The 21,183-nt window shown below is 38.1% G+C and overlaps 1 protein-coding gene across 2 annotated transcripts in view; it reads right to left on the reverse strand.

Annotated features, from left to right (window-relative positions):
- Window positions 1–21,183, reverse strand: part of SDK1 (sidekick cell adhesion molecule 1) — a 301,817-nt gene that overhangs the window by 225,098 nt on the left and 55,536 nt on the right. For both annotated transcript variants that reach the window (XM_039360268.1, XM_039360267.1), the window contains exons 2-4: window positions 15,563–15,722; window positions 12,899–13,005; window positions 8,972–9,119 (exon numbers count right to left, since the gene is read on the reverse strand). In XM_039360268.1, coding sequence (XP_039216202.1) covers window positions 8,972–9,119; window positions 12,899–13,005; window positions 15,563–15,722 — 415 coding nt within the window. The remainder of the gene's footprint in view (window positions 1–8,971; window positions 9,120–12,898; window positions 13,006–15,562; window positions 15,723–21,183) is intronic.

Genomic DNA, 21,183 nt, shown 5'->3' on the forward strand with positions numbered 1-21,183 from the left:
GATTGGCATGAAATACAATTATTTGAAACCAGCTAACATCATATTGGAGATTAGCTCAGTAATGGTTATTTTAAAATAGAAGAGGACTCTTTTCATCCCCTTGGGAAAACAGTGTCTGAATGCTTTACTATGGTTTAGAAGAAGCATGGTAGTCAACTATAGGCCAAAGAGAGAGATACTTAGCTTCCATCCCTATTAAATATTTCCTTCATAAATATTCTGTTCGCAGCACCTCAGGCACTTAAAAAAAATCAGAAGGTTCTGAAGATGTGGCTTTTACCCCAGTCATTAGTGATAAGATGCTAATGGATGTATGTACAAAATGCTAGCAATGAAATTACTTTCTCTTTTTTCAAGGAACCTCAGCTTAGTTTTTCGCGAATCAATCTGTATGATATTTTTATCTCTTTGCTGCCCAGAACTCTCCCGGTTAGATGGGCAGCTATATATTCATTTGTTGAATACAGAAAATAAAAATAAATTACGTGTTGTATTAGAAATCCATACACATTGTTAGAAAGTGAAAGTGCACCTCTTCATTTTATATCTATTGGGTTTTTATTTCCTTTTCTCTGCCCCATCCTCATAAATTGGTTTATCATGCACTGCAGGAGGGTGATAAATGATATTTAACTTTTATGAATCTTGATTAGCAAAACCTCATGGCAATGAACCTTGCTCAAAGAATATATATATATATAATCAAATTAACACTGACAGCTATAGATTAAAAGCCACCAGGTATTAAACTATTAAGCTTTCATTTCTTTCTTTTTTTTACTTCCATAAAAACATTTTCTTTGCAAACTACCAACCCGTTAGATTATCAGTGACATATCAGTTTAACATGCCTAATGGAAAGCTAAATCAAGACCATGTCAAAGAGAGGCTATTTGCAAGGGCATATATCTATTCACTAATCAAAACAAGATCTTAAATACAATGGTGAGCTATGGTTTTCTGAATTTATATAGGGCTTCCCGATGCGGTAAAATACCACACTTTCAATCAATAGCATTACATTTCCTCTTCAATCTCAGATTTTATGTGAGCTGTGCAGAGAAAGCTGCTTTGGGCTGCTTTGATCCATGTTGGGCTGTGGTAGGTACCCATGCAAAGTTTAGAGGCTGGGTGCATTCACATATCATTCTAAATCCAGGTCCATTTTAACCACTGAGTGGTTGAATAAACCACGGTGACTTTGTCCATGCATAGCACTAAATCATAATGGGTGAGTTTAGCCAGGATTGCTTGTTTTTTTTATTATTATTATTTAGTCCCTTTATGGAGGTACCAAGTTCTGGTCATTACAAGCACCAGAGGTCACAAAATCGGAGGGTTTGGAAATATTTTAGCCCAATCTCTGCACAAGGCAGGAGTCCTTATTCCATCCCAAATAAATGGTTGTCCAATATTTTCTTGAAAACCTCCAAAGATGGAGCACTCACAACTCCAGGCGGGAATTTTTTTCTCATTCCAGGCTGGATCTCCCTCTGATGAGCTTCTACCCATTGCTTCTTGTCCTGCCCTCAGGTGCTGAGAAGAATAAACTGACTCACTCTTCCCTGTGATGGTCTGTCAAGTATTGGAAGATGGCTATCAGATCCCCCCTAAGCCTTCTCTTTGTTAGGCTAAACCAGGGGTCTTCAAACTTGGCCCCTGAGCTTACTTGCTCTTCCCTGCACTCTTTCTAAGGTCTCAACGTCTTCTTTGTATCCTGGTGACCAGAACTGGACACAGCATTCCACGTTTGGTCTCAACAGTGCAGTATAGAGCAGTATTATCACCTCCCAGAATATATTTATTCTCCTTCCTTTTCCTATAAGATAGTATTGCGTCCCCTTGTACGATGGTGGGCTATTCAACTGTCTTCAGTACTGCTGCCCCATGACAGCAGAATACATAATTAACATCTTAATTCACCAGTACAGTTTTCTGACTTTTCAATACAAAGAGCAAGAACAATGGCATTTCAGCCAGAGAAGCCTGTCTTTAGAATGAAATATAGACCTTGACCTGAAGTTTGAAAGAAAAGATCAAAATGCTGTTAATTAACAGATGCATCTTGAATTTCCTTGGAAATCAACGTTCTCTTCCCCTTCATCTTTCTTCACCTTCCTTTATTTTGCAAATATCTATTTCTTTTCCTCTAGCAACAACAAAATAAAACCTGCCTCACAGGCACAGATCAAAGAGGAGCTCTATCCCTCTGAAGATTGACGCCAAAGTGGACAACTAATCTAGGCATAGTTAGAGATCATCGTTAAGCCCCTCCACCTTAATTATATTCATTAACCTGCCCTGGGTTGACTTAGATAACCCACATAGCCAAACAGCAACATGGCTTAGCATGTTCTGCAAACACAATTGCTCTTCTAAAAAGGAGTAAAATATTCAGACTGCAGGCATTAATTAAAATACTCATGATACTGTTTCCTCTTCAGAATGCATTAGGTCTACTTTCTGCTTGTGTGAATGTTGGCCCAGTAAAATCAAGAGGTTTCTATCTGCTTTGCAATGCTTTAAATACAATAGTTTCAAAATCAATCCAAATAAGGGATTCAGCAATGGGCTGGTTTCAAATGGTAAGACATTTAAAAACAAAAAAACATTTGACCATTTTCCAAAACTGAAATTTAGAAGCTCCCTAATTTCTGGGTTTCTGGACATGCAGTCCTATTTTTGTTTCTGTGGAAACAGGTGACAGCTTGCCCACAAATATCACCTGAAGTGATATTAATACCATAATCAAGGTATTAAATCAGTTATTAATATTAAGGGCATTTGGGTCTGGTCTATCAGTTTTCCTACCGCAAAGGAAGAACATGAACAAATCATGCAAAAAGCTAGCAAAATAAAATAAAATAATTACATACTTGATAAATCAGTGGTTAGTCAACAAAGAAAGCTAAACTGCTGCATTCCTTAAAGCCCAACATAGACTTGAGAGGAAACAATATTATTCCAGCTATTTCTCACCCCTTGGGCACAATCGAGCGCACATGTTGTGGGATGTGCATTGTGAACCAGAGTCCAAATCATCAGTTGCTTGCTGTAATCAGGTCAGGTGCAGGAGAAGGAAGGGAGAAAGCAATCTAACCATGCAGAGTCAAGAGACCACATCTTATAGCCATTCAAAGCACAGCAGAAGTGAAGCAATCAAGGCCACCCAACCAGGATGAGTCACTTCTGTTCACCTCTTGTGATAAGCAAGCAAAGCAAGACTGATGATGGCAATAATTCATCATTTTCATCCCTGAATAATGCGGGACTATAATGCAACCAGCGATAAGAGCTGACATTAAAATACAATTCATTAGAATAACTAACTCTGGGGGATATAAATACACCTTTAAAAGAAGAGCAGTTGTTTGCTGCTCTCAAGATCTCATTTCCAAATAAACTAACCTGCACCTGGTCACATTCACTAATGAAATCCAGCTCGGTAGCTTCAAAAGAAAACGTTATTTCCGATTTCTCCCTGGGAGCTATGAAAAGGTTGAAGTCTATTTTCAGGATGCCCTGAAAAGGCTAAAATATATAATTATGGGTTACTGGGGACCATTATTTGCAGCCTTGCTTTCACTGCTTTCTGTAGAGTTTTTCTTGAGTTGGGTTATATTCATGTTTTAACTCACAGCAGATTGTGTATTTTAAGAGGGCATACATATATTAGAAAGGGAAGGGACTGGTAAAAAAAAAACATCTCTGAAGTATGTAAAATAAAAATGCTTTGTTTTTTTTACCAGCTGGTTGGAGGAATTCTGGGAGTTGAAGTCCACCCATCTTGCCAAGGTTGAGAAACACTGCTATGGAGTAAACTAATTCAATTTAGGCTTTATAATCTTAAAAAGGGATGACGTGTGAAGCTCTTTTGCTGGCAACAGTCCTACATATGGGGTTGAACTGAATAAATAGTATAAAACCAGTATAGTTTTGTTGGGAGACATATTTCTTGAGAAATCACAGGTTGAATAAGGAATCCAAGTTGTCTTCCCCCCCAACCCAATTAAAACCGTATCCCTTGCAGAGAGGGCAATGCCATTTGTAGATAATTCTACATCTGTGCCTTTTCTTTAAATAGATAAATAACGGCATTCTAAAACTAAAGTTTGCAGATTTAGAAGCTTTATGGGGGGGTCTTTTGCCTTTTTTCCAAAAAGCAGTATTATTCAGTTAACGCACCAACAACTTGGCAATCTCAGAATTTATTGTTCATTAAAAATACATGCTAATTATCGCAATTTTAATTAAAGTATTATCTGGTGTACGTGAAGTGCAATTATGTGCAACTAGGCTAGGCTGTTCAACAGGCTAATATTTGCAAAGAAGTGCAGCATTGGAGTCGTTGCATATATGCATGAACAAGTGGTGTAAATTTTCAAGTAACAAAGTGATACATGAAACATTAAGCTGAGCTATTGCCACCAAAAAAAACAACCACCAGCCATTTATAGCCCAGCAGGTGTTATTCAGAAGTTAATGTCCTTTTATTCTGTTATCAACGCAGGTAGTCCTCAAGTTATGGCCACAGCTGAGCCCAGAATTTATGTTGCTAAGTGAGAAATTCGTTAAGTGAATTTTAGCCCCATTTTACAATTTTCCTTGCCACGTTTGTTAAGTCAATCACCGCAGTTATTAAATTAGTGACACTGTTGTTAAGTGACTCTGGTTTTCCTATTCACTTTGCTTGTCAGAAGGTTGGAAAGGGGGGTCACGGGAGCCCAGGACACACGGCAACCATCATAAATGTGAGTCGGCTGTCTAGCATCCGAATCACAGGATCATGGGGATGCTGCAATGGTCCTAAGTTTGCAAAATGGTCCTAAGTCGCTTTTTTCAGTGCCGTTGTAACTTTGAACTGTGGTAAGTCAAGGGCTGCCTGTATACAGAGAACAGACCATGATGATGTTGTCGTAAGCATGGCTTTTCAAATATTTACCGATATTTCTTCATAAGCAAAGAGACAATACTCCACACAGCCTTAAAGATATAAAAAGCCTGAACATTTTCACAGAACGATTATACGGTTCTCTGAGCTTGTAAATCCCCTTCCTGAGGTCCCACCACAAAAATCAACAACGTAGTTTCAGTTGAGTTCTATACACTCTAGGCAAACAATTCTCAATCTTTCTTTTTTGGCCGTGTTGGTGAGTAAAAGAGATGAACTGTATCCCCTAAAACTCACTCCCTTGCTAAGGAGATTGTTAAACTGATTGCACTGGGATAACCAAAATAAGCAGATGAAGAATCATTATACTATTAGGAGATTTACCGCATTGCATCGTTCAGAAGGCTTCATATTATCCTTCTGGATAATGATGAAATCTTATCAGTGTACTCTAGCTTAGCCATCACCTGTTGATTGAGCTATTGGCAGAAAGAAGAATGCCAGCTTAAGATAACAGTGTTTAATGTGGGGCTACTTTCTCTTCCTCTCTCTTTTTCAAATTGTTTATAAGTTTATTCTTCATCTAACAGAATATGTGAAATGGACTAGCTATTCCCAAGACATGCACCTGGTAATTATAACCATTTATGATGTGTGATGCCCAAACAGCCTAGTGATAAATAATATTTTAGCAACAATAGTCAACAGCTGGCACCGTCTGTTTATTTATCAAGAATGTGTCTTTGGACCAAATCACCAAGGAGGTATGCAATAGAACAAGGAAAACATTAAACCTAAAACACTCAAAGTAATTTAAAAGGCTGGATTGAAGAGGTATGGCAAGTTCTATTCCCAGTGTGGAAAGGAAACCGGCAACTACAAGTTTGTGCTCATACAATGACTGTATTAATAGGATGGGAAATTATATCACTGAGCACAAATGAATCTTGCATTTACACATTTCTAAAGAGGATTCCATTTTCTCAACCAAGTGCATTTTTCTCGTCCCAAGCAATATTGAGTATATAAATTTATATAAAATAACAACCCTATAAATATGTACATGCTCAAGCTTTGTACATATTTATTTTTCATCAATGTTTTACAAGCCCATGAAAGATGCATAACCAGAGCAAAAAAAAATTATAAAGTCATTCAAGCAAAAGTGATCAATAATTAAAGCAAAAAATGTGCAATTAAACATGAAGAGAAATGAAAATAGTACTATTAGGGCTCCTAGAGAGAGATATAAATAATAAAAAGTGCTGACTGAAAGCAAATTTTAAAGAAACATGATCAAATATTGCACAAAGGAAAAGGAGAAACACTTGACTTTATTCCATACCCAAAAGGAAAGGCAATGGTTGCAAAAGGGAAAGTTTTCCTTTTTGTAAAATAATAATAATAATAATTAAAAAAAATAGGGGTGAGATGGTTTCCTAGATACTGAAGGTTACAAATTACTTTTAGTAAGATGAAAAACTGCTTACTTAATGAATTACCCTAAACATACAACTCAAGAGGAGAGGTAGTGTTAAATAAATGAAAAAAAATCCCCAAACAAGTGAAAGAGCTTAATACGTTAATAAGTGATGAAGAGATTAGAATTAGCCACAGATTGATTTACTGCATTCTTGGGCCAGAAAGTACTACAGCAGGTGTGTCCAACCTTGGCCTCTTTAAGACTGGTGGACTGCACCTCCCAGAATTGAGAGATGGCTGGCTGGGGAATTCTGGGAGTTGAAGTCTCCAAGTCTTAAAGAGGCCAAGATTGGACACCCCTGTGCTAAAGCATCCAAACACAAAACTGAGCAGTGATGGAACATTGAACGGTATTTAAAGGAAAGGACAGTGTCTTTATTCATCTATCCCACAACAGCCAGGAACACATCAATACCCTTTGGACTGAACATTAAGAAGGTTCATTTCAGCATCTTTGTGAGATAACTGCTTCAGCCAACATCAAGGGCGCCTTTGGGAAAAAGCACTTCAAGCACAGTAGCCTATTCTCAAAGGATCCAAGAAGCTAAGCAACAAACGTATGTTTAGAGAAATGATTTTGTTAGAGCGCTCACTGGAGGCCATCATTGATTGCCCAATATTTCAATGCAGAATGCAACAAAATGGGTTTTACAGCTAGATTGGCAACCAGTTCTTTACTTGGCCTTCGCCAAGCAGTGTCAATGTATCCTATCCAAGGAAAATCCAATCTCTCTCTAATCCAGGATTTCCCCAACCTTGGCAACTTTAAGACATATTGACTTCAAACTCCTTAAATTCCGCAGCCAACCGTGTCTTAGACAGGTTGGAAAATAACTAAAAATACTGTTTAAAAGTGTAAATCCATAAACACCGTTTGCTTTAAAATTTCAAGCTTCGGTCCATTTACAATGCCTGGACGGTGTTGGCAGACTAAACATGTTTCTTACTATTAGAAAATGTTGTGTGTTCATACTTTTTGATAGAGTTCCTTTCTTTCTGTTTCTGTTTCTGCAGAAAGAGCAACATCTAGCAACTCTTCCCTGATTTCCACTGCCTTTCAGTCTTTTGATCTGAAAAGGCTAGCCCACCCTCTTCGTCCCATGCCAGAAATATTCCTCCTGTTCAAAAAGAATGCATAATTTAACTTTCATTAAGCAATCGGGCGCAAAAATCTTTGCCTGAAAGATGGCAAAACACAACTGCTATATATTTTATTTTTTGCTGTAGTGTCGTGGATGTGCTTTGTAGAGAAGCGAAAGTGAGATCCCTGCCAGGAGGGAACTTAGCTGGGACAGATTAAGAGAGCTATCATTTGTGAACCGCTTATGGCTGAAATCCCAGGCACGCTTGGAAGTTGAACACGTGGAATTCAACAGATAACATTTCCAAGTTCATAGACTGGATTTTGGTGAAAATTGCTTTCAGTTTAGAGCAGGGATGTCCAACTTTGGCAACTTAAAAGAACCTGTGGACTTCAACTTCCAGGATTCCCCAGCCAGCCATGCTGGCTGGGAAATTCTGATGGTTGAAGTCCACAAGTCTTCAGATTGCCAAGGTTGGGGACCCCTGGTCTAGAGAATTTCAGAAAACCTTGCCCTGGGACCATAAAACCCCAAGTTATTGAAGTGTTACCATTTGCTAAACCTTGAGGACTTTGGATTGTGGACAATCCAAATTGTACGTAAATCCTTTGTCGCTAACTAAAAATCCAACCATTTGAATTATGGCAATGCCACATCACACAAAGTGACATTGATATCACGTTTGGATATGAGATGCTTGTCCACAACGAGACAAGCAAAAGTGTCAGGTAAAAAAAAAATTGCTCCTGGATACTGGTAGGGCATCCACCCTTGCCGCTAAGGATCAATTTTTCATTAGTGTCCCGAGATACTCTGCAACCTTCCTTATTTTATTTTATTTAGAAAATTCAACCTTCCTTGAATTCGTGGTGGTAGCTATATAAATCATTCTGATAGTCTTGCCCACCAAACACACCAAAGCAAAACCCTCGAGTCTCCACTAATTGTTTTACTAAATCACGTGAGGGAGCCGCTGAAAGAAAGGCCGGAGTTTGAGTTAAAATCAGATTGGCATTTTGGACGGGTTGTTGATGTGGCCGCCTAGTGACAATGCTTTAGGTAATCAGAGCGCAGCCACTGCCTGTGAATGGTTGAACTGCTAATTAGAGTGAAGAAAATAAAACTGTCACTGCAGGGTAAAAGGAGGTAAAAGAAAACAAACACTCATTGCCGTTTCATTGTTAAATAAAATACTGTAAAGTGGAATGGAAGGTGGGTGCATGAGGTTAAATAACTATCTGTTGATTGGTTGAGGGTTTGTTTTAAATAAGCTAAGCAAATAATCATCCCTAGAGGGGGTCAGATCAATACTGCAAAGGTAGATGCAACTATTGTCTTGAAATAGTTGATGTACATCTGATAGACTTGCTTAAAACAAGCATTTATCTCAGTCTGTGAAAAAATTAAGTTGCCTGGTTATCGCTAGCCCATGACCTTGTGCTTAAAACACAAGTCGCATTATAAAATTAAATGTGCAGTTGGTCACAATTGAAACAATAATTGGGTTGTTACTTACATTCTGCTGCTCGGTATAATCTTGTGTCCATCTCTAAACCACGTCACTTGGGGTTTGGGGTAACTGGGGATGTGGGGAACGTTGAGGACAGCAGCTTGTCCTTCGGGTACGGTTGTCCACTGGTTCCCATGCTGGAAGCTTCCCATGTCTGCAAAGAAAAGTTTGGGCTAAGAACTTCAGGAGTTTCCCCTCCCCTCCCATGTCATGCCACGCCATGTTTTTCAGGAACACAATGAGTTCTGTAATCATGACGCTGCCATGTAATCATTGCTACCATCAAGCAGCAAGCTGTAACAGACCTGGTGCAGCTTTGTGAGTGTGTACTGAGGCATGAAACAAAGCCCAGTGACTCTACGACCCCTCAAAGATCTGTCTGCACTACTCCTTGCTTGCATTTCACGGGACGGGCAACTGATTGACACAGATTCACAGAAGGCAAGCGTCTGTCATGTCACGTTACAATGCAGACAAATATTCTGAAGGCAGATGAAAATCTAATAGCTCAAGATGACAACTTTAACAAAGGTTCTCCTGCTTGAAACCTGGGCAAGTAAGAATTTTCTTTTCCCGAAAAAGAGGGGAAATCAAAGCCAAAAACCAAGCTCAGTTCCAAAGAAAAGAGAAGCGGGGCCAAAACACCAACTCTACGTAATAAAGGGAGCAGCATAAGATGGATTAAAAAGTACCAAGGTTGTCGTAAAGAGTTATGGTTAATAGGAGAGCTTCCGAATGGGATCTTTTGAGTGCAAAAATGGATCTGGGTGAACAAAATATCTGGGACGCCATTCAAGAAACGGCTTGTTCAACTAGGAGGAGGCAGAATTCGGAGGGAAGAAAAGGCCAGTTAAATACAAATGCAGTTAAATAAGCAATGCAAACCTTTGATATGATGCCAACGGCACTCGGGGAGTGAACTGTGCCCCAAACAATTGGCAGAAGAGCTTTCCAATATGTGTGTCGTACCACCCCTGCTGTGAACTCACATTTCATAAGTCCCCTGCAGGGTGACCAAATTCTGTAAGTTTCCAAATGCTTCCCAAAGCAAAGAGATGTAGGACACGGGATCGAAACACAGGAAACTTTTTCAATCTGGAATAACTGGAGAAGGGAGTGTTCAGCTACAGGTACCATTCAACTAACTGGGTTAAAATGGTCAAAATTTGGATATTAGTCCCCGAGGTCATAAAGTGGGGTAGGCTCAATAATAACAGGCAGGAAATCAAGGATAAATGCTATAAAGGGGGATGTGCAAATGGAATTGGAGTTTCAACAGATAGGCCCAGAATTGAGCAGGCACCCACTAAAGAAGGGGAAACAGATGAGTTAAGATTTGGGATACGGATTGTATATACTACTCCATGCTGGAAAAAATATAGATAATGAAGAAATTTACTTCTGTGGAAATGTTGTGTCTGAGTTTTTAAAAAGGTGTCAGGCCCAGGATTGAAGAGATGCATAAAGGGAAGGGAAGTGATGGTCTCTTTAAAACAAAAAAAACTGCCCAGTATTCCAATTTCAAAATGAGTCATTATTTCAACCGGGGTTTTATTGGCAGGGTGATTTTTTTTTTCTCCTGGCTCTAAAATGGCCCATAGTTTTTGTTTTCTATTGTAATAAGATTACCTACTTAAACAGAAGTATTGAACCATGCAAGTACTTCTAATTAACCTTGTTGTTGCACGATCAGTTTAGCCTTCAGAATTCAGACATTTTCTAATTAAGAATTGCCAGCCAAGTCCTATGGACCTCTTTTGCGTTAATTTGCAACTCAGCTAATTATTTTTTCAAGCATAAGAATTTTGCCTTACGAGGAAAGTTATCCAAGGCTCAAAGTTTCTAATGCCTTCCTAATTTTATTATGATTTTAAAGGATCGTTCCTTGCATATAATTCATTACAAGATGTAAGCTTTACATAACAATTTACTGTAAAACAATTACTTGGTGGTTGTATCATCTAATTTAGGAAAACGGTCTCTTAATTTTTTGTTTTTGAAACATAAAATCCCAGCCATAAAAGAGGAATTCCAATTAATATCATACTATGCTGAGTGTAGCATTGCCACTAAAAATATATCAACTGTGTTTTGCACTGCTGAATGTCTGCCAGAGCATAATTAAACTAGCACTGAGTCAAAGGGAAAACAGCAGAGGCAAAAGGATCAAGCGTCTTCAACCATTGCAATAACAACAATGAAACCACACTGACCCTTTTCCAATGGTTTCAGCTTTAAGGCTGCTAACTTCCTCAATACGTAGGTTGAACTGTGGGGTCTTTGATGCTCTCTGAGTTTGGCTGTTGGTTGTTGTGTGGCAGACGTTTCATTACCCAACTAGGGAACATCATCAGTGCTAAAATCAGTGCAAGCTCCACTCCCATCCAACACTGATGATGTTATCTAGTTGGGTAATGAAACATCTGCAACACAACAAGCAAGTTCAGAAAGCACCAAGGACACCACACTTTTGTTCATGGCTTAGCACTGGCTAGCAATCCTCAAATGTCTCATTTTTTTCCAGGATCTTCTCCATCCCAAACACCATGCAATGAAGTTATTAATGTTATAGGATTACGGACACAAGTGAAGCTGTTCCTCTTCAAAGATGCCCTGCTTCTAAACTGGTCCATTCATTATTTATGTAAGGTTTATTCTTAAATGCATTTGCTGCCATAATTCAACAGTTAACACCAGCTTTATCATTACCAAGTCTCCCTTTTATATATATATAATTCTCAATAGAGCATATGAGAACTGTTACAGCTTGGTGGAGGCTTATCTTAAAGACTAAAAGAATGAGAATTTCCTTTGATCCGATTAAGAAAAAAAAAATCATTATGGTTACTGTTGAAAACCACGTAACATTTGACTGAGATGAAAAGTGAAAGAAACCAGGTTTCAGAACCATGGAAGGAAGGCCTACATAATATTTTGGATTCTATTATTCTAGATCTTTTAAGAGAGCTGAGAACTTCTTGAGCAACGTTTTGGCAGCCAAACCTACCTGAATAATTTAAAAACAAGCATTGTCACAATCCCACCCACTTTTCAAAGCCGCCTCTGTTGCAGTTTTGCAAAACAAACATTAAATAGCAGTTAGCTGGAAGAGTTAATGGCCGCTTGGCCAATTTGCACAGCATTTCGCTATTATTCTTGATGCTAATATTAAACAGGAGGAAAAATAAATTCAGCACATTTTCCCTCGTGATACCTCTCTTCTCTGTTTAATCACTTCCTTGTAAATGGTCATGTCTAATAAAGAATTCTGTTCACCCACTTCATCTTCCTGCCATTTATCAAATGACAGCCACCACTGCTGACCTTCCAGTTAAGTGCTCTGAGGAACAATAATTAAAGTCTCAGGTAAAGACGTGTCATGTATAAACAAATAGTGAAACTTCGTTCCATTTCTGGGAGATTTCAATTTGGCTTCTCCATTAATAGCTGGTGATAAGGAAGAACTACTTGGAGCACCTAGTAATCAAAGGTGGTGAGTAAAAGAGATTAGAAGGTGGACAGGACATACTTGGGACTTGTTTCCAAATTTTCCCAATGTGCAATTCTTAAAGACGTATCACCATCCACAAAAGGAGCAGGGAAAATGCACTCTGAACATTTTAGTGCCTGTGTTGTAGAGAAGATTCATCATATGATTGTCTGCTTTTTTTAATGTATTCTCCTTTAAAAGCAAATGTGAAGGGTTGCATGCTGTATTAAGCAATTCAGGAAAGAGAGATTTAACTGTTTAAATTAATGGTTCTTCACCAACCCTACTGTAATAGGGTGGCAAGGTGGGTTGTATGACATGTGTGAGTGTGGCGAAGAAAATAAAATGGGCAGAAGCTAAGAGGCAAAATAAGGCTCTACTTTTGCATCCTGCCTAACTGGGTTGTATTTAGAAAGTATGGAATAAATGTCCTTCAGACGTACATGCCACTTGAACCTCTGATTTCCTTTGCAAGAGGGCCCCCATCCTGTTTCGCACAATGCACTGATAAAAACCACCATCCGATTTTTTCAAGGATGGAATGACATATCTGGAAGACAAAAGAGAGAAACGTCAATTGAAAGACATTCTTGGTTTTAATCTTGGGACACAGCCACAGTCATAAATATGAACTAGTGACCAAGCGTCTGAATTTTGATCACTCAACTAAGGGGAGGCTGCAACGGTTGTAAGTGTGAAAAACGGCAATACATCACTTTTTTCAGTATCGTTGTAACTTTGAACGGTCATGAAATGAACTGTTGTAAGTTGAGGACTGCCTGTGAACTCACAGCAACAGGCATACTTGTGGGTGTCACCTTTTCCCATCAAGACACTATAGAGGATAAGTTGGAAAACCAAGCTTAAACTCAGCGTTCAGCCATGAAGCTGACTGGGTTAAGTCAGGAAGTCATTTACTTTCAAATTCATCTTATCCTGCAAGGTTGTTGATAAAGATAACATGGGGGAAATCACATCTGCTACATTCATTTCTTTGGGGGAAAGAAAAGCATGATAAAAGCAAGAAAGAAATGCCCATTTTCTTGCAACATTATTGTCTACTGTGAATGTAAATCTTGTTTTGGAAATGCCAAGATAAGATATATCGCTTTTCATCTTCCCTCCACAACTTACATATTAATAAATTGTTCTACATTACACAAAACTACACATGAATCATGCAGAGGTTGGATAGTGTGGATTTTATCAAACACATCATATATTGATGACAGACTGTGATTAATAATGTGAACAGGCAAGGCATAACTGCGTAAAAATCTTAGTTGTTCTCTTTTTCGGCCTTAACCCTCAAGCTTGCTATATAAACTATGGAAGTATTTATTAGCAATGAATAATTTACTTTGTACTAACTAAAATGCATTGTAAACTTAAGCTGGGGGATCATTTTTTATTGCTATTTGGGCTGGAGAGCAACTCATCTTCTACTCTAATCAATTATTACTTTATCGCTGATTGTAACTGGCAGGGTTTATAAGTAGCGTTTGAACCATATTGTAGTCACTTGGCAAAACGACAAAGCTACAACAATGAGGTATTTTGTTATGCTGCTTGCCAACAAGACAAGAGTAGAGCCAAATTTAGCCAAACTCTCTTCTGCCCAAGGCAAACAGTCTGTAATCATTTCATCCCAATGAATAAATGCAATCCCCTGAACGTAAGAACAAAAACAGGCCAACCATATCTTGGATTGTGGCACACAATTACAAATAAATAACAGGACTTTAACATTCACAGTAGCATATTTATTCAAATAAATATTGTAAACTTTGATTAGTTTTCTGGGCACACTTTGTTCCACAAAATAAATGTTTCAAGGATAGGAAACAAATTAATCAAGGACTAAGGGGGGGGTTGAACCCTCTGTGTTTCATTGGGAACAAACAAACCTATATATTATTTGTTAGCAAAACTTAAATACCTTAATTATTACTTTAAAAGGGTAGTTTTTCAGCTAATCCCTGTAGCTGTGACATAGTACAGTGCCAAGTGCTGATTGCTTTTGAATTATAAATGGTACACTGTTTCATATTAATTGTAGGTATTATTAAAAATACCTACCAGAACCTGTTATGCATAATCAATGCCTAATCTAGCTAAGGTCAAAAATGGTTTAGTCAAGTAAAAAACCCTAACCCTAACCTTTGGCAATTCCAGTTTCTCTGAGAGCCATTTTGCATCACATTCTATTTGTATCCCTCTTTTCCACTGCATATATGAATGTGTGATTTTTTTTTCTATTACTGGCAGACCACAGCATAGCTTGCCCCATTGATCAAATGAACAGCTGTGTTGACTTGTGTTTGTTTTCTTCCATGATTAATCAAAATGCCTTGACCTTAAATAGCTTTTAAATTTCAGTTCCATACACAGAAAACATCCCGCCACTTAAAAAAAACAATGAGGGCAAAATGAGAGAAACAGAAATAATGAGGATTATTTGATTGGGTAAACAAGATGTGTCCAACCTTGGCAACTTTAGGACTTGTGGACTTCAACTCCCAAAATTCCCCAGCCAGCAGGGTTGGCTGGGAAATTCTAAGAATTAAAATCTAAGAATTAAAGTCACTAAGATTGCACACCTCTGGTGTAGATTGTTGCTTAGATTCTAGCATTTCTTTGGTGATGAGACCAGAAGGTAGAAGGTGTTTGTGAGAACAGTGACCATGGAATGATCCATTGATTTCTTCATGTGTATGTTAAGACATAAAAAGGACCAGTCGCTGCTTCTCTTAGCAAAGGAACAGCTAAAATGCTGACATACAAACAGCTCATTTATCTTTGTCGTAGCTTGCTCATAAGAGCAGAGAGCTGAAATGCTTTTGGGAAGGACTCGGGTAACCTTCTAAATGTATATCAAAGAAGCAATGAGTAACAGAAGAGAGAAATTAATGAAGAGATAAATTTGGATTGGGTCAATATGATGGAGATATATTGATAAACATTGCAGAGTGTTCAAAAAGAGACTGGACAACCATTTATTCAGAAGGGTATGGAACCTCCTGCTTGAGCAGGTAGTTGGACTAGAAAACATCCTATTATTCTATGTTCTAGACATTAGTAGGATTCTGCATTCTCAAATCACTTACTTATATTCCCTGGAGAACTCTGTGATTTCCATATCGTTATGCAGCCACTTAAATTCCAAAGGCCAGCTTCCTTCTGCTAAGCAGGTGAGAATAAGGCGGTTTCCTTCCAGATGCGTCTGAGGCAAACTGGGTGCCGTCTTGAAATAGGGAGCTACGTCATCTGCAAGACAACATTATCACTTTTAGATATTTTGACACCTTATGTGCTAAATGATATATCACATCATTGGACAAATCAAAATTAAAAAAAAACAACCTATAGCTGGATTCTGCATTCAGATCCATGCCACAAAATATTTTCATTAATAACCATCAAAGTGATGAGGCCAGTAGTGGGATTCAGCCGGTTCGTACCAGTTGAGCACAACTAGTAGCTAATTTTTTTGTTGCCCAGGCCCAGAATGGAATTCTGGAAGTGGCATCCACATAGAGAACTGGTTGTTCACATATTTGAATCCCACCACTAGATGAGGCCAATGTACAAAAGAAGGAAAGTCCCAAAATGCTCTTATTTCCCTAAGGCCCTAGAGATTGGATGTTCTCCAAGAGGTATTGGGAGTAAGTTGGGAATAAAAGATACAATAGATAATATAGCCTCTTTTATTATAGCACTCTATCTTTTGTTATACAGTATATATAGCATACTCAGCTGTGTGGGTGCTTTAGTTTTGGCTAAGAGTGGGGCATGAACTTATCTCCTGTGGTTATAAGCCACTGATTACAGATTAGAAGTTACACATATCCAGCATACTGGGGTTTTTAAAAAGCCACAAACTCATTTAGCATGATGAATCAATGTTCACTCAATGCTGCAGACCGAGAATGCTTGGTTTTCAGGACCATGGAGAGCAATCTTATAGCTAAAATATAGGTCAATGGCTACCCCAGTTCCCTTAAATCCAAATCTCGTAAAGTCAAGCTCAGAGGGCATCCAGAACCCCAAAGTGAAGGGTTCCCTCACTTGAAAACACTGGGGCATTGTACGAGGAATCAACAAATGTCTCTTCTGTGCATGCACAGCACACGTCCATAAACCAGTCAACTTTAAGGTAAGATGGCCAGAAGAGCATGGCTCAACCCTGCCTCGAATCTTGACCAAAGTAGAACATCACAAACGGTGTTTTGTCCTAGCCCAGTCCCTTGAAACGTAACAATGCCACCCTGCACACAACTACCGATCACCACAACAAGAACTGAAGAATAGGAAAAATTAAATTCAATCAACTACACTGCACTTAATACAAGAACCCCGCTGCTAAGCTGCCCCTGCCAATTGTTGGTTACCCTCAAGAAACGCAATTCTCTTTGAAGAGACAGCAAAAAGCAAGTTGCCCTTTAGAACGGTTCCAGCAAGCAACTGTGAAAATGTGTGTGTGATGGAGCAGCCAAAATATTTAAGTGCTTTCTTTGAAATAAAACATAGAAGACAGCAATAAATAGGAAAAAAAGTTCCTCAAGGATGGGTACATTCTGTAATAGATTCTGGTTCCACTGAAGCCTGTGGCAAAAATTGCACTGATATGGGAGAATCTCGGTAACATTTCTTTTGTAAACCTGCCAGGGTATTTTTTTTTTTACCAAACACACAAAATATGTTTCCCAACTATGGAGGAAAAGTCAGAAGAGTTCTATATAATTATGAACGCTTTGCATGTTTCAGACCATAAGCAAGCAAGGAAAGCTTTCCTTCAGGGCTTTCATATATCAATTAAAATTGCCACCATGTGACAAAGGCAGCTGTGGATTAAATTTACTAATCCACTTTCTTTTCCTTAGGAACTATTGAGCGGAGCATCCAGTGAAGCCATGTCTAAAAATTAGCTACCCTAATTAGCTCTTTGTACCCATTTTCATTTGTTTACAATCGACATGCAAATTAACAGGGAAATAATGCTACACTGGGGGACTTCCTTGTTGCTTCTTTCTGGCATAATCGTGTCTCCATTTTCTTTACTGGGCCCTACCCAATAATTTGTATCGGTTTAAAAAGTGAAGGCTAATAGTTATGAGCACTGGCCTCTGTACAACCAATGAATAATAAAATAGATGCAAAATAATTGTCTTCAGATTAAAAACATCATTCTTAAATTAAGTGGGTCTGCAAATTAATTATCTACAAGTGAAGGACTTGACTTGAGAATCTGATGTTGGACATTAGAAGCTGGATTTTTTTTTCATTAACTTTGTGTTGCTCAGACCTCTGAGAAAGAAATTGCCTTTTATACAACATCAGCTTGTTTGTTTGGCAAGCAGTGTGGGGTCTCAAGTAGACAGACCTAAGACATATGTTAAGAACTGGAAAAAAAACCCCAAATTTGGACATCAGTTTTCCATCTTTCCAAACTCAAGGAAACAGAAGCAAGTAAGATCTTGAATGTCTACGTTCAAGTATGATGATCCATGATCTTGATCTTTCCATATCTGTTAACTTCTCAACTGGAATCCATCATTGCCAGTAATCTAAATCAGAAGCACCAGCCTGGTCTCCCAGAAATTGTGTTTCTTATCATGCCCAGTATTTCAACAGCTGTAGGTTGCTGAATAAATGCTTATGAGCAACATTAAAGATCTATTCAGGCAAGATTATAAGAAAATCATCAAACTCAAGTATTTTTAGAACTAAAAATTAGTAGATCAGAACATTCTGAAAAGCATGATTTATAAAACAGCATGATTTATATAAAACAGGTCAACGTTCTGCAAGATTTATTTGAGCCCATTCAAAAAAGACATTCGTTCAAGTTTGTGTTTACATATTATGCAAATAGCTTTCGTTGAGCTAAATAAGCAGTGCAGAGTAACATTTGTTTGGAACAAAATTAAAATACTATCCTAGGCACAACCTCATTGTAACCAAGGATTCCAATGCAAATTTGCATAATTATTCCCACATTTTTTTAGATTTTATTTTAGATTTGATGTTTAGATTTGATCATGTAGGTAGGTGCCTTTTTTCCAAACTATGTTCCCATATATTTACGCCTACAGCCAAAATGGACTCATTAGCTACCAGAAGAGCTACCAGGGGCTCATATGTATCTCAGTTTATAAAGTGGATATTCAGCTGCTCATACCAAGTTCTCAACTGTCTCTTTTTGCTACATCACAAATGGAAAGCCAACTTTTGTTCAATAGTGCAGAGTCACAATAAACTCATCCTTTGAACCTGCATCCCAAATCTGTGGAAATCTCTAGAATGAACCCTAAAGTTTCTTAAATTTCAGGGCTTATAAAAACAGGGTCAAAATGAGGAAGAGAGCAGTCAAACGATGCCCCAAAGATGCTTTTTCACAAGGCAACTGGACTTTCTTGTTTTTCTTTGAAGATGTTTCACTTCTCATCCAAGAAGCTTCTTCAGTTCTGACTGGATGGTGGGGAATGGGAGGATTTATACTCCTTGCAGACAGCTGGTCCTTTGCCTTCTTTTAGAGAGTCATTGATTATTAGTCAATTATTGATTGATCATTGATTATTAGTCAAAAGATGCATTTTCATCTGGATTTCCACCCTGTTCTGTGCCACCAGTAGGCAGAAGACTATCTTTCTGGAACTATTTTTAATAGGATTTTCTTTCTCCTAGGTTTATCAGTTCATCTGAAAGTCTTCTTTTAACAGGCACTCCTGCAGCTGAGATTCAAAGCCCTCAGAACATATACACAAAGCGAAAAAGACAGTATGATTAATAGTATTCAAATTCATGAGCTGTAAAGTACACTGTAACTCACATACCCCTAAGGATGCTCAAGCAGCAGCAGCAGCAGTGGCTCAAGATAGCTAACACCAATATATTCTAAATGGTAATTACTATATCCTATTTACTAAAACAGATGATGGTCCTGAATTTTCGACAAACCTTCCAAAAGATAGGGGGAAAATATATATATTTATGCCTCCATTACTGTATGCTCAGCAAATCTAAAACGACTCTCTTATTTTTATAGATAATTTTTAGCGGGGAGAAACTAGTCTGCATTTCAGGTGGATAAATGTAATGGATAAATGTGACTCAGACAGCAACAGCAGTCAGATAAATCTAGGAGTTTTAAGAAGGAAAAACTCTGCTGGAATGAGGCCATAGTTTGTATGCTCTGGCAGGATTCTCCCTACAGTCCAGACAATCCCCAATAATGGAGAGATCAAAGTAATCTCCACATCTAAGAAAGAGCTCAGAAACTTTTAGATGAAGTCTGGTATCTATATCACATCTATGCGGAAGTCACCTTCCAGAATCACACTCTAATAATCTCATTTTCCTTTTCACATTGATTTATGGATTCTGGCAAAGGTAGGGCTGAAGGAATTTAGTAATACATCATCAGGCATTTAGACCTTAGCAGACGGATGAGATGCAGTAACACTAAAAAGAAAAAAGAAAAAGAAAGGAAGGTTTTACTTAGTCTCTTAGGACTCTCCCAGGTATTTTTCTACTCATTGGGGAATCTGGACTCTAGTCATTGCTTACAGGCCTGTAAATGCAAGGTCAATTGCCTGAAATCCATGAAATTTTCAATTTATCTCATTTATAAATTAGATTCCCAAACAGATCCAGACTTGCTGGTGTGATAAACAGAGCTTTGTTTTTGAAAACTGTAGTAAGCAGAGAATATTTGTTATACTCTTCTAGCTTTATTGAGTCCCCAGATGACTCTTGATCTCTCTCGTTGGGATTGCTGCTTGTATTAATAAACAAGGGCAGGTGAGAAAAATAAAAAACTTTTGCTCTATGCCTTTGCTTCAGAAATAAACTGCCACACAACGAATGAATCAGATGCAAATCTGAAGTGTGGGAAACAAGCAATTTTCATCTAACTGAAAAGTCCCTCCCCCTGCCAATAATCAACAATAGCAAAGAAGTCAACATAGGGTTTAATTATTCCCTTTATGGAAGATGCAATATATATTATTACAAAATTACAAGCTAATATGCTATCCGTTCATTGGCACCGTTTCAGTCATGCTGTTAATTAAAAACTGGAACCTCTCAAAACCACTTTGCCACTTTGTGTTACTCTGAAAGCGGAGAGAAGAAAAGCAATTTGGACACTCTTTGATAAGGTTAGACACGGTTGTCCAAAATCCTTCAATAAACAGACCTACAGAGATTGGTATATGATTCCAAGTTCCCCAGAGGGATTAGATGCCAAAATGTTGGGTTCAACAAGAGATCAGAAGGGTCTTTCCATTATTAAGGGGCATAGAGAATGGATATCCCTAGATTGATTCACTTCATCATAACAGAACATTTTTAACGAAAAGGGGGAGGCTAAGCTTTGTTGTGCAGATTTCCTGAGTTATTATCACTATTGTCAAATATTTATTGCAAAAGAGACTACAGGCAGAACTCAACTGACGACCACAAGGGAGCCCCAAATTGATATTGCTAAGTGAGAAATTTGTTAAATTGAAGACTACCTGTATTAGAGACTGAATTATTGGGAATTTGTAATTAGACTTCCCATTTTTCTCCATTTGGAACTGTTCTGGTCCAAAGTCTTTGACAATAGCAGAGGTTAGTAGGGGTGCTCATCTAAAATAACTGGAGAACTCAGGATGGGGCAGAGTGATTTAGATTAAACAAAGTGACATCAATCAACTTTGAAATCAGAACTCTCTCCTTCAGA

The sequence above is a fragment of the Crotalus tigris genome, unplaced genomic scaffold (assembly GCF_016545835.1).
Source record: "Crotalus tigris isolate CLP2741 ecotype Arizona unplaced genomic scaffold, ASM1654583v1 scf7180000019173.45859301935:6455823, whole genome shotgun sequence".
Lineage (NCBI taxonomy): Eukaryota > Metazoa > Chordata > Lepidosauria > Squamata > Viperidae > Crotalus > Crotalus tigris.